Below are 12,640 nucleotides of genomic sequence, written 5' to 3' on the forward strand. Positions count from 1 at the left end.
GACAGGCTACATCCAATTTCGTAGTTACATATTATTCCAAAAGAAACTGCGATCTCCACAAAAAGAAACATATGTGCAAGAAATATATTGCTTTTTAAGAGTTCAGATGTTTGTGGATTATATTGCTTATAGATAACACATTATATTATTATTTGCTTTTCTTTTCTTTTCCAAACATGAGGCAGATATTATTTGTGGTTAGAATTCCATAATTTTAAATTTCGTGTATCTACCAAATACATATCAAATAAAAACAAATCTCAAAAAATATATCAAACTCAAATACATGCCTCCCTTTAACAAATGTAAAAATATGAAACATAGAAACAACCTAGTATAAATATATATATATATATATTAGTTATAGTTATTTATAATAATGTTTATACGTAAAATTAAAATTATAAATCAAATATATTAGTTATTTTGACTATTTACGGATAAAGGATGCTCTTAATACAAGATACCCAAATTAAGTTATATCTAAAGTTGCTCAAGGATAAAAATAACTGATTTAAATCAATTCTACTGAACATTTTTGAGTTTTTAAGTAACTTAGGATAATTTATATATAAAATACATGAACCAAATCAAGTAGTTTAGTTACTTCAGTTAAAACCTAAACCCACCTGGATCCAATTCAAATCTGACCAGAATTTTTATAATATCCCAGTGAGAATTTTTCAAACCCAAAAAAAAGATAATTGAATGAATCTGTATCTGAAGTACCTGAAAACCAAAGCTTAACCAACAAAATGATCAGTGGCAAGATTTTTGAAACAATTTATAATACGATTCTAAAGCGTATAAAAACATTCTTGTTAAAAAAATGAAACTATTTTCATATTTATTACTTTTAGTGAAAACATAAACGTTTTAAAATAGTAAAATGACAAATATAATGCTATTAGTATAAATTAAGATCTTGAAAACCCAAAAGGTTCTATTAAATCCGTACAAGATTTAAAAATATAGGGCCAAAAACTTTCGGACCAAACCAGACCAAATATTTATGGGTGGGTTTCTGGATTTTGGGTACGGCCGGGTTACATCTCTAGTGTTCTTTTTTTGAGACACCACTTACATCTCTAGTGTTCTGCTTTATTTTTTAAGTAAAAACAGTTTGGTTTTTGGAAGCCTATATAACAACCAACGTGTTTCAGATCGAAGAAAATCATAAATAGTTTATAATTTATGACTTGGCTATTGAGAGATGGACCAAGTCATAAATATTGATTTGTAATTTTGTGAACCTAATCGTACGATATAATCTAAAAGGCAGAAATATCAAATCTCCCAAAGAGCAATCAATTAAGTTCCATACCATAATATGATAGTCAAATAAAATAAATAAATCCAATCAAAATCCCTAAAATAAAAATGAGTATCACTACTACAGTTCCATCAAAATTCGTTGCTCAGGATCTAAACCAAAGAGACAGAGATAAGACATTGTTGTCGCATACCTACCTTAACTTCTTTTATTCTTCTCTCAGCTTACTTGTTGCTGCTGCTGCTGATGACCACCGTACATAGGATAACCTCCATAAGGTGCAGCACCATACATTCTCGGGTCAATAGGTGGTGGTAATGGCATGTATCCATAACCATTGTAGTATTGTCCTCTATAGAACGGTTCAACCCATTGGTCTCCATACCCACCTCGAGGCTGCATAAAGAACACAATACACAATCAGCTATAAGAAAATAATGGTGTGTCCGATTTATATAAACCAAAGAAAGCCCAACGGTTTTACCTGTTTGTTGCCTTGATTACGACCCCAAGAAAGGCGAACGGTTTGTTTTCCAATCACAGAACCATTTAGTTTCTCCAAAGCCTCCTCTGCGTTTTCTCTGCACAACAAAGTTGACAGAGGCAAAAGGATTAAAAATTATTCCCTTTTAACATATCCAAAATTCCTTAGAATAGTACCTGTTCACAAACTGAATGAATCCACATCCTTTCCCAATCGGTATCTTGACAGAGACTATTTCACCAAAACCAGCAAAAGGCTGTCTAAGAACTTCGTCAGTGACATCAGCGTCAAGTCCTCCAACAAATATCTGGCAATATAAACAACAGATAACTAAACATCATACCAACATTCTTACAGCCACAGTCATGTAAAAACAGACAAAGAGATAAACAAAATTACTGTTGTGTTCAATGAGTCCCCATCACGTGGAGCAGCTCCACCACCTGACAAAACCCACAGATATTCAGACTAAACTCAAAAACACATGTTTTGATAAAGGATCAGACAAAGTACCTTGGTGATTGTAACCATTAGGCTTCCTAGGAGTGGCAGCACCGACTCTCATAGCCCTGCTACAGCATTTCACACCATTCATCTCCACCAAAGCTTTGCTCCTCTCACCATCATCTCCGAATCTCACAAAGCCATACCCCTTTGACCGACCAGTACTGCCATCTATGACGACTTTCGCAGTCTTGACAGATGGGTATTTATGAAAGAACAGTTTATGCAACAGTTCATCAGTGACTTCTGGCGCCAAGTCGCCCACGAATATAGAGTGGTCAGGACCATTCTCTAAGCGTTTTTCGCCGGTGCTGAAACTGGCCCAGTTTAAACGGTAAGGCTGGTCGGACTGTAACATAGTTACTCCGTTAAAATCCTGCAAAACCTTCTCGGCGACATCGTGGGAATCGAATTCCACGAATCCATAGCCCTCAGACAAACCAGTGTGCTTGTTCCTGATAACCTTAACTGACGCCATCTACAGCATGGAAGGAATACACATAACAGAGACAATATACATCACCACAATAGCATATCAGATTCAGACAAATTAAGAAATGGAAAAATGGATTGGACACTTTCAGTACTATCAAACTACTTTTTAGCAGAAAAAAGCATCCAAAGAATCAAACTTTATTCAAACAGAAGCTACCAAAGCTACAACTAAAGTCAACACATTTAAAAGAAGGCTAAGCAGACACACCTAAACAGAGAACAGTTTCGGTAATAAAAATGGAAACTTTCAGTACTATAATACATTACAGCAGGAAAAAAACATCCAAAGAATCAAACTTTATTCAAATAGAAGCTACAAAAACTTATTGTCCAGCTTCAAATAACATCAGTATTGCAAAAGTCAACACATTTAAACGAAGGCTAAGCAGACATACAAACATAAAAGACAGAACAGACTTGACCCTTTGAGTACTATCATACTTTACAGCAGAAAAAAAACATCCAAAGAATCAAACGGAAGCTACAAATACTTATTGTCCAGCTTCAACTAACATCAATATTGCAAAAGTCAGCACATTTAAACGAAGAATACGCAGACACACACACATAAAGACAGACCAGCTAAACTTGACACATTCAATAAAAATGGACACTTTCAGCACTTTCATGCGTTAAAGAAGATTAAAAACATCCAAACAATCAAATTTTATTCATAAAGAAACTACGAATACTTATTGCAAAAGTCAAAACACATTAATAACAAAGTCATTAAGCAGAGACACAAACAAATGAAATAAATGAATAAAGAGAGAGAGAGAGTGAAGCAGAGACCTCTCCAGCGGGAGCAAAGCAAGAATTAAGGTAATTCTCATCCATCCAGTGAAGCAAATCACCGATCCAAATCGTCTTATTCTCAGCGTTCGAAGCGTTTTGGTGTTTGTTACCACGAGACTGGTGATGATGATTATGATGATACATATGATTATGGTGGTGGTAAGGAGAGTAAGGAGGCGGCGGGTACATCATATGGTGAGGCATCATCATCGGCGAAGGGTATCTCATCCCCATCCAGTGAGACGGCGGCGGCGGCGGCGTTGGAGATGATGATGTTATTCGTTGGTGGTTATCCTCAACCGCCGTTGTTTCCGGGGATTGGACCTTCGTGTCAGCCATTCGTGTGTGAGTGATTGATGAAACTGGAAGTGAGAGAGAGAGAGAGATCGGCTGTTTGAAGAGTAGTTTGCGTTTTGCTACTTATGGCGAAACTGAATTAGGTTTAGGGAGTTGCCCTAGGAACGTAAACTCTATGGTTAAAAAGAAAGTTTCAATCCTGACCGTTCGATTAGAATCTTCCACACATTCTCCTTCCTTTTTTTTTTTACGAACGTCCCCGTCGTCAGCATATTTAACCATATCTTTTTTTTTTTGGGGGGTCAATTTTACCATATCTCATGTGTTAGCCATTAGGGCTTTCGATACAAAAATTCTTTCGGTAAAAATGAACTGAGATCATTAACTGCTTCAAGTTTATTTAAAACCCTTTTAACTACCAATACTTGTAAATACTTGTATCCGTTTATGACTTTTCTGGTTTTAAAACATTCACATTTAAACTAATGTTGTGCATTTTTTTACAAGTATTTACATCACTTCATCTTTGAACCATGTCGTATTAGATGTAATTTGGTGTGTCCTGATTTTGGCACAAGCCAGTTTATGGTCGGTTCATTCTTTTGTAATTTGGCTACCATCTTTCCTTTCTACAGTGACGGAGGTTTGGTTTAGTTTTGAAGAAAATGTTTTAACTCTTACCGCTTTATATATGTTTCAAGCTGAAGGGAATCACATCGAGAAAATAATATTTAAGGTTAAAGGAAGCTCTTACAACAACTTAAATGCTTGCTTTGAATGATCCCTCCAGCTTGAACTTGGAAAATGAAACTTTGGCTAGTGAGTAGGGATCAATGAATGTTTTTAATGCTGGCAGAGGAATGCTTTTCTAAGCAACGTTATAGGATAAAATGGTTGGATGTTGGAGATCTTAATACAACGTTCTTCCATATAATCATCGTGGTTCTGAATGCGGGAAATTCAATAAAGTATCTTCTTAAGGGTGATGGGTCACCAAAGGAAACGTTCATCAAATTGTGATCGATCACTTCTTCTGTATTATGTGTACTGTCAACAGAAGTTTTTGTTTCATCTCCCAAGAATCTTTCCAGAGTTATCACAGTCCAATGTTGGCCATTACAATGTGATCAGCTATCAATGGCCATTACGGGAGAAGTGATCAAATCAATCCAGGTTATTTTGTCTTCCACTAAACTGTACGCCTGGTCCAAATGGTTTAACGTTTCTCAGGGCATCTTAGCCTTTCTTGGGTCAGGAGATAAACGATTCAGTTCAGCATTTTTTCGCCAACTTGTTTATGCCATCATCACTGAATTCTACTAGCCCTGTTCTTATTCCTAAAAGAAGAGGAGCGGGGATATCAGTGACTTCATACCAGTATCATGTTTGAGCATGTTAGATATAATAAGCTTATCTGTAGGATTTTGGATGATCGTCTCAAGAGCATTTTAATAGATGTAACTTTTACAAATCAGACTACTTTTGTTAAAATTAAACCGTCAACTCTGAGAGAACGTTCTTCTTGCGTCAAAAGTTCTTAATGGTTATCATAAGCAAACTCTCACTCTGAGGATCAATCTAAAAAGTAGATATTTCCACTGCAAAAAAAAAGTCTACATTGATAGCACATTGTTATATCACCTTTTACTGAACTACTGTCGTAGATGATTTAAATATTTTCGTATTATATTATAGCCTTAGATAAACGTTATTGTAGAGAGCGGGAATATAAAGTCACAGATACCGGCAACACTTAGCGAAAAAATAGATTTAAGTGCCAAATATATTTTTTAAGCGGCTTCAACAATGCTATCAAAGACATATAATAACATTTTTATAATGCTAAGAAAAGCTCTTTGAACCCCTAAACTTTAAAGATGGTTTTAAACTCTAAACATTGTTTTAAACCCTAAACTTACAACCTTTAAACCTCTAATCTTTTCATATTATAACTTCAAATCTTAAAATTAAAATCAAAATTTAATCTTTTTAATCTTAATCTATAATTTCGTAAACACATATCTTTAATCTTTAATCAAACTCTATATCTTAAATTTGAACTTCAAACGTAAACTAAACATTCAATACTCTAAATATAAACTTCAAATCTAAATTATTAAATATTTAACTACAAATCTTCTAGTATTCAAATCTATTATTTTCCAATCTTAATCCAAAACACTAAATTTTAACCCTAAACCTCATATTCCAAAATCAACACCTTAAATCATAAAACTAAATTTTACTCTTAATCACATTTTTTTTGTAAATCATAAAATATAAATTTGAAACTTTTCAAATTTTGAATCAAACATACAAATTTATAAACGAATTATAAATCAGATTTTTTATAAACATGCAAATTTAAAAATGATGACCAAAATCATAATGTTAATATTAATCTAATATTTTCAAACTTAAACATCAATTCATAAAATAAATATCAGTTTATTAGGTTCAAAAAATAAAAATTTAGACTTAAATTATAAACTACAAAATATTAATTTTGAAATAAGATATAACTAATAAATATCACTTACAAAACAAATTATCAAATATGGAAAGACAAAACAAAAATAAAAATAGAAAAACAAAAACAAAATTGTTTGGCCAATCAGATTAAAATACATGGATCACACTTTTGAACCGTTAGATTAACTTAGATCTAAAGGTTAAGATTTATTCTTTTTAATTTTAATTTTTATTTTTATTTTCTACTCTCCCTCTCTCTCTCTCACTCTCAACTCCACGACACAGATCTGAACTTCATGTTCTTCTCCTTCATTCTCATCTCTCTCATCCCTCTCCAACCTTACTGTTTCTCTCATCTCTCCTATCTCTCTCCACGCCTCTCTCATCTCTCCCATCTCTCTCCTACCGCGTCTCCTCCTCGTCTCACCACCACCAGGGTCGCCCTCTCACCACCACCACGGTCGCCCTCCCACCACCACCACGGTTGATCTCTCTCTCTCTATCTCTTTGTATCTGTGTATCTTCTCTATGTTTCTGTAGTATGAATCTAATGTTGTTTTGTTTTGGTAAAGATAGTTGGGGAGGCAAGGTTCATGGTGGCTGGAGGAGGCAAGGTCCATGGCGGCTTGAGGACGGAAGTCTCGTGGCGGCTGGAGGAGGCAAGGCTCGTGGCTGTTGGAAGAGGGGCAAGGCTATGGAGGAGGCTGCTGGAGTCTTTTTTTTTTTAGGTTTAGATTTGGTTTAGTGTAACCCGGGTTAGAGAAATTGTAATGGTCTGAGTTTATGTTATAATTTCTGATTAGTTTTGTAAACTGGGATTAATTTGTAAACCAATTTTAATATATAAATAAAATTTATTTTAATTTCAATATAAAACAATTTTGGTTTAATATTAAATTATTTTATTTTGAATTATAATTAATTTTAGTTTATTGCAGAAAGATCTATCATAGCACGAATATATAAATCGTTATCAATTTGTAACAAAAAATAGTGTTATATTTAAGTTAATAATAACATATATTGATATCGTATCTGCACATTTAGAATGTGCATATTTCTTGTAGTGTTCTAAAGATTTCCACTCAGTTCACTAGATTTTATATCGAAGTGCTTAAAATCTCATTGATTGCTTGATACTATCTCAAGTATAAAAATCTTGCATTTGCTTTCCATTTTTCTCTCTTTGTATAATTGGTTTATGGATTTTAATTGATTTAGAAATTTATATACTATTTACAAATCCAAATAATATATACAGATTTTTTTAACATTTGCATTTGCTTTCCATTATTCTTGGACATCTAACCTTCGAATTTTAATTAGTATTTACAAGTCCGGAAATTTTTCTCCTCAGATTTGAGTCTTTATAGTTTAATTAAAAAATGTATACAAATCTATTACGAAATTAAATCCAGTAATAAATATGTATTATTGAATAACAACTCATTTGAATTATAATTTATAAATCATGAAATCAATAGCATATATGATTTCAATATGAATTTTAAAATTATAAAACCAATAATACTAAATTTAGTTTGGATTTCCAAATCTATTAAAAATACACCGACCAATCTATATTATTAAAAGAGAAATATCAATAAAATATGTCTCTTAGTTTTTCAACTTGTTTACAACTCTATACCACTGAAATAATTAAATAAACATATATTTACGTAATCATTGTCTTTTTCTATTTTATTAAATTATTTTTACCAATATTAAACTTGAGTATTGTTACCATTAATTATTTTGAAAAAAATTCAAATTTAAATTTGATATTAAACAACATTACGAATATTCTTAAAATATATGTTTAACATTATTGCTACTATTAATTATTTTTGAACAATAAAATCTATATATGCTAAGATTTAAATATCTTTAAATTATTTGTAGAACAATATTAACTGAATTTTATTTTTAATATAACTAAATCTCACCTAAGATTATATATATTTCTAAAATATATGTTTAACCATTTCAGTTACTATTAATTATTTCTGAATACTAAGATTTAAATATCTTTGAATTACTTGTAGACAAATATTTAATGTTTATAGCCGAATATTATTTTTCTAACCTATCAGGAAAAAAAAAACTAGTGAACAATCTCGCTAAATTGAATAACTGAGTTACCAGAAGATGTAGAAAAACAACAGTGCTTACGAGAATAAAAATTTGTGACGAAACGTTGATCATAAGCATAGTTAGCATTGAGGCAATTCATCGAACACCATCAAAACAAAAGATATACATAAACGAAACGGAAACAACTAGATCTTAAACTAGTCTTCTGCATTCTCCTTAAGCTCTCTCGCCTCTGATCCTCCTCGCAAGCTGGATGTCCTTAGGCATTATCGTCACTCTCTTGGCGTGAATCGCGCAAAGGTTCGTGTCCTCGAACAGCCCGACGAGGTAAGCTTCCGCCGCTTCCTGGAGAGCCGCGACGGCGCTGCTCTGGAAACGCAGATCCGTTTTGAAATCCTGCGCGATCTCGCGGACCAGACGCTGGAACGGAAGCTTGCGGATCAGAAGCTCGGTGCTCTTCTGGTACTTCCTGATCTCCCTTAGCGCCACCGTTCCGGGACGGAATCTGTGCGGCTTCTTCACTCCTCCGGTCGCCGGAGCCGATTTTCTCGCAGCCTTCGTCGCGAGTTGCTTCCGTGGTGCCTTTCCTCCGGTGGATTTTCTTGCCGTCTGCTTGGTACGAGCCATTTTGATTTATTGAAAGCTAAGAGAAGTTTTTGATTCTTGTTGATGTGTTTTCTGAAGACTGGATTGGTTTTATTATATAAAGAAGCGTAGATGAGCCCAGAAAGAGAAACGTTTGTTTTCGTTCGTTAGATCCTTAATTTTATCAACGGTTATGATTGCTTGAGTTTCAGTGATCCTCGTCATATGTAAACCAACCAATCACATAAGTTTTCCTTAGCGCTGAGTGTTTTTTTAGTTTCCTTCAGCTTTTACAATTTAGGCGCGTGTTTCAAAAATTTATGCCAGTTTTGGAATTCTAAAATAAAGCCTCATTCGATTAAGCCCAACTTATATAGTTCGGTTAGGCCCGTTAAAACGTCACATAACAATCCACTGTTTTAAGTAGGGGTGGACATTTTATCCGATATCCAAACCCGATTCGAAAAACCCGAATCAAAATCCGAACCAGAGTAGCAAAATCCCGAACGGGTATTGAATTAGAAGAAATTGGATATCCGAATTCGAATGGATATCCGAAGATAACCGAACATATGTATTACTAACCTTATATTTCTAGTTTATATCTCTTATTTCATTTTTTAATATTTATATTGATACTACGTATACTTTAAGTTTATACTTTAAGTTCATATAATATACAGAAAAAATGATTTGCTACTCACTTAAAATACATGTCAAGTTTTTTGTTTCAAGAATTAACAAAAGCTACATCCGAAATTTAAAAACAATAATCAAATTAGTGTCTTTTTAGTTTTAAAATGTTATGTCTAAATCTATTAATCATTCAATCTATTAAAAAAAAAATCAGTTAAGTGAAAGTTATATTTTTAAATACAAGAAACTTTAAAAATGAAATTTTAATTTTTTTCTTTCAAAATCTAAATATCCGAACCCGAACTAAAAATAAATGAACCCGACCCGAAGTAAAAAAATACCCGAACAGGTTCTACACCTCTATACCCAAATACCCAAAAATCCAAAATACCCGACATGAACCCGAACGCCCACCCCTAGTTTTAAGATTGTTTCTCAATTTTAGTAATTCGATTGATACGTTAATTTATAGATTTTTATATTAAAATATAAAACTATTTATATTAAACTATATTTAATTTATAAAACATTTGAAAATAAAAAAAATATTATTTTATTCTAAAATCATATTGTAAAGGACAATTCTCTCAAATAACCCTTTCAAAGTGTTTGTCACAAAAATAGCTTTAAAAAATGACCAAAATAGTCTTTTTTATTTTGAAATTTTTAATATTTATTTTTTATTTTACAAAAATTTGAAATTCTATCCCCAAAACCCTACGTACCCCTTAACTCTAAACCCTAAATCTAACTTAGTTAACCCTAGGGTAAAATGTACTTTTATCGTTTATAAAACTTTTTTTTGTCATTTTTCTCATCGAAGACTATTTTCGTGACAAAAACTTAAAAAGGACTATCGTAGGAAATTTATCTATTGTAAATTTTATTAAATTTTGTTGGTTTGAACCGAAAGAACCACTACATTTTTTTTTTTTTGTTAGAGATCACAAAACTATTAAATAATCATGAAGGAAAATGTAATGATTTATATTTCTTCCAAATATAGTTGAAGAAAATCTAAAGTAAAAATAACTAAAATTTTCTAAGAGTTTCAAATTTTAATGTTACTACACTAATTAATTTTCCCAAGACAATAAATTAATCCACCTCCAAGCTAAACCAATTGAAAATATAATGTAATGTGATAAAATTATAAAAAATTATATTCGAAGTATTATATAAATAGTTTCAATAATGTCATAGATAATAATTAATGTATTTTATTTAACAACAAATGATGTTTTATATTATATGTTTGTTTAAGTTTATATTGAATTTTCAATTTATAAAGAAATTTATTTAATTTTTAGTGTGTCACTAATTATGTTTTTTAAATTATTTTACATTTGTTGAACTTTGTTTTATAACAAAACTATTTGTCAGAATTTTTTTCTCATGGTATTTGAAATATTTTTATAAATTAATAGTTTTAAAAATTAATAAAATAGTACATTTCTAGCAGAATTTTACTTAAGTTTCATACCACTTCATATCAAAAATTAAATGTAGTGTGACTATTAATAATTTGAAAATTAAGATGAAGCAAAATGTTTTTTTTTTCTAACACTGGTTAACTATGATATTACAAACTATAAGAAATATTATATAGATGATAATACAACCGACGATTTTACATGTTGATTCACGTCTGACTGCATCACATGAATCATTCTATGAGATCCATTCATGACGGTATGTCTTGCGCCAGACTAAAGATCTATTGTAAGTCTTTTTTTTCAATATTCTGCATAATTTTTCTTTCCGAGAATTGAAACACAAACATGTTGGTACAAAATTATGAATGAACCATTGGTCAAACTCCTAGAGCAAGAGGGAATCCATAAACCAAAACATTTTCTAAAACTTGTGTTTTCTTCGAAGACTAAAGCCAAAAGAAGTAAATCAATCCTTTAATCTTTTCAATGTTGACTATATTGAATAAAAGTGTATAATACCTATCTAATCAAGTATCCCATTCTCATTTTCCACATAGTAAAGCATATGTAATTACATAACTAAATGGAACAAAACAATCAAATAATATGTTAGCTTTATATTCCAGCGAAACGATTATGGGCCTTCCCCTCTTCATGCTTCAAGCATGTTCTTTTGCTATGAATGCGTCAAGCATGTTGATTTGAGATCCATATACTGGGCATTGGAATTTGCTTCTTTTGTAATACAGTAGGTACGACTCTAGGGAGGAGCTTCCTTTGAACAGATATGAAGGCTTGCGACCATCAATTAGTTCATATTATTCAGAATATGTACAAACATGGGAGGTATATTCAGAGATCATAAGGATCCATGAAGCTTCGCTGTTTCGGTCTCAAGTGCGGGCGTTGTTATTTTCTTGGTCATGGGAATTTAAGGAGGAGCTAGCTAGCTGCCAGTGAGGGTGACCCATGGCTGGAAACGGCTCGGAGGGAGGCACCGTGATGTTTACAATAAGGAAAGTTACCGAGCAAAAAATTTCATGCTATACCAATAATTTTTTGAAGAATTCTCTATTTCCAAATTTCATTATTTGTTTTGCTATACTTTCATTCTCTATTGTAACTGTTATATCTGGTTAAGTTTAACGTCCTTTATAACTTCAGAGAAACTAAAACAGACACTTGTCCCTTATCTTTATACTAGGTGATAACCCGCGCCCTGCGCGGAATGAGTGATTAAAAGAGATTAATACTTTTAATATATAGATATTATAAAGTAAAAATATATAGTCACAAATATTAGATATAAAAAAAATTGAACGAAATTATGCGGATTTATATACCGTAATTGGTTAGGTGTAATTGAAGTATATTATATGGAAATAAATCTTTAAGCGTAAGCAAATATTTAAATAAATTTATTATAAGTTTAAGATAAAACAACACATAGGAATATAATTATTACTTTCATAATAAAAATTATGATAATATGAAACGAAACATAGGTAATAGAATAATAAAATACAAAAGCAACAAATTATAAAGAAACAAATAAAAAAACTGATAAAA

General features: G+C 31.9%; 2 protein-coding genes across 2 annotated transcripts; both read right to left on the reverse strand.

Moving 5' to 3' along the window:
- Window positions 1–1,292: 1,292 nt before the first annotated feature.
- Window positions 1,293–3,978, reverse strand: LOC106319379 (polyadenylate-binding protein RBP47C-like). Its single transcript, XM_013757689.1, has 6 exons — window positions 3,549–3,978; window positions 2,271–2,739; window positions 2,157–2,200; window positions 1,934–2,064; window positions 1,758–1,854; window positions 1,293–1,669 (listed from the first exon to the last, which is right to left on the reverse strand). The coding sequence occupies exons 1-6, from the start codon at window positions 3,888–3,890 to the stop codon at window positions 1,493–1,495; spliced, it is 1,260 nt and encodes a 419-aa protein (XP_013613143.1). The 5' UTR covers window positions 3,891–3,978; the 3' UTR covers window positions 1,293–1,492.
- Window positions 3,979–8,425: 4,447 nt separating this feature from the next.
- On the reverse strand, window positions 8,426–9,056 carry LOC106313260 (histone H3.2). The gene has a single exon (XM_013751027.1). It carries the CDS (start codon window positions 9,039–9,041, stop codon window positions 8,631–8,633), a length of 411 nt encoding a protein of 136 aa, XP_013606481.1. The 5' UTR covers window positions 9,042–9,056; the 3' UTR covers window positions 8,426–8,630.
- Between the last annotated feature and the right edge of the window lie 3,584 nt (window positions 9,057–12,640).

This window comes from Brassica oleracea, chromosome C9 (assembly GCF_000695525.1).
Source record: "Brassica oleracea var. oleracea cultivar TO1000 chromosome C9, BOL, whole genome shotgun sequence".
Taxonomy (NCBI): domain Eukaryota; kingdom Viridiplantae; phylum Streptophyta; class Magnoliopsida; order Brassicales; family Brassicaceae; genus Brassica; species Brassica oleracea.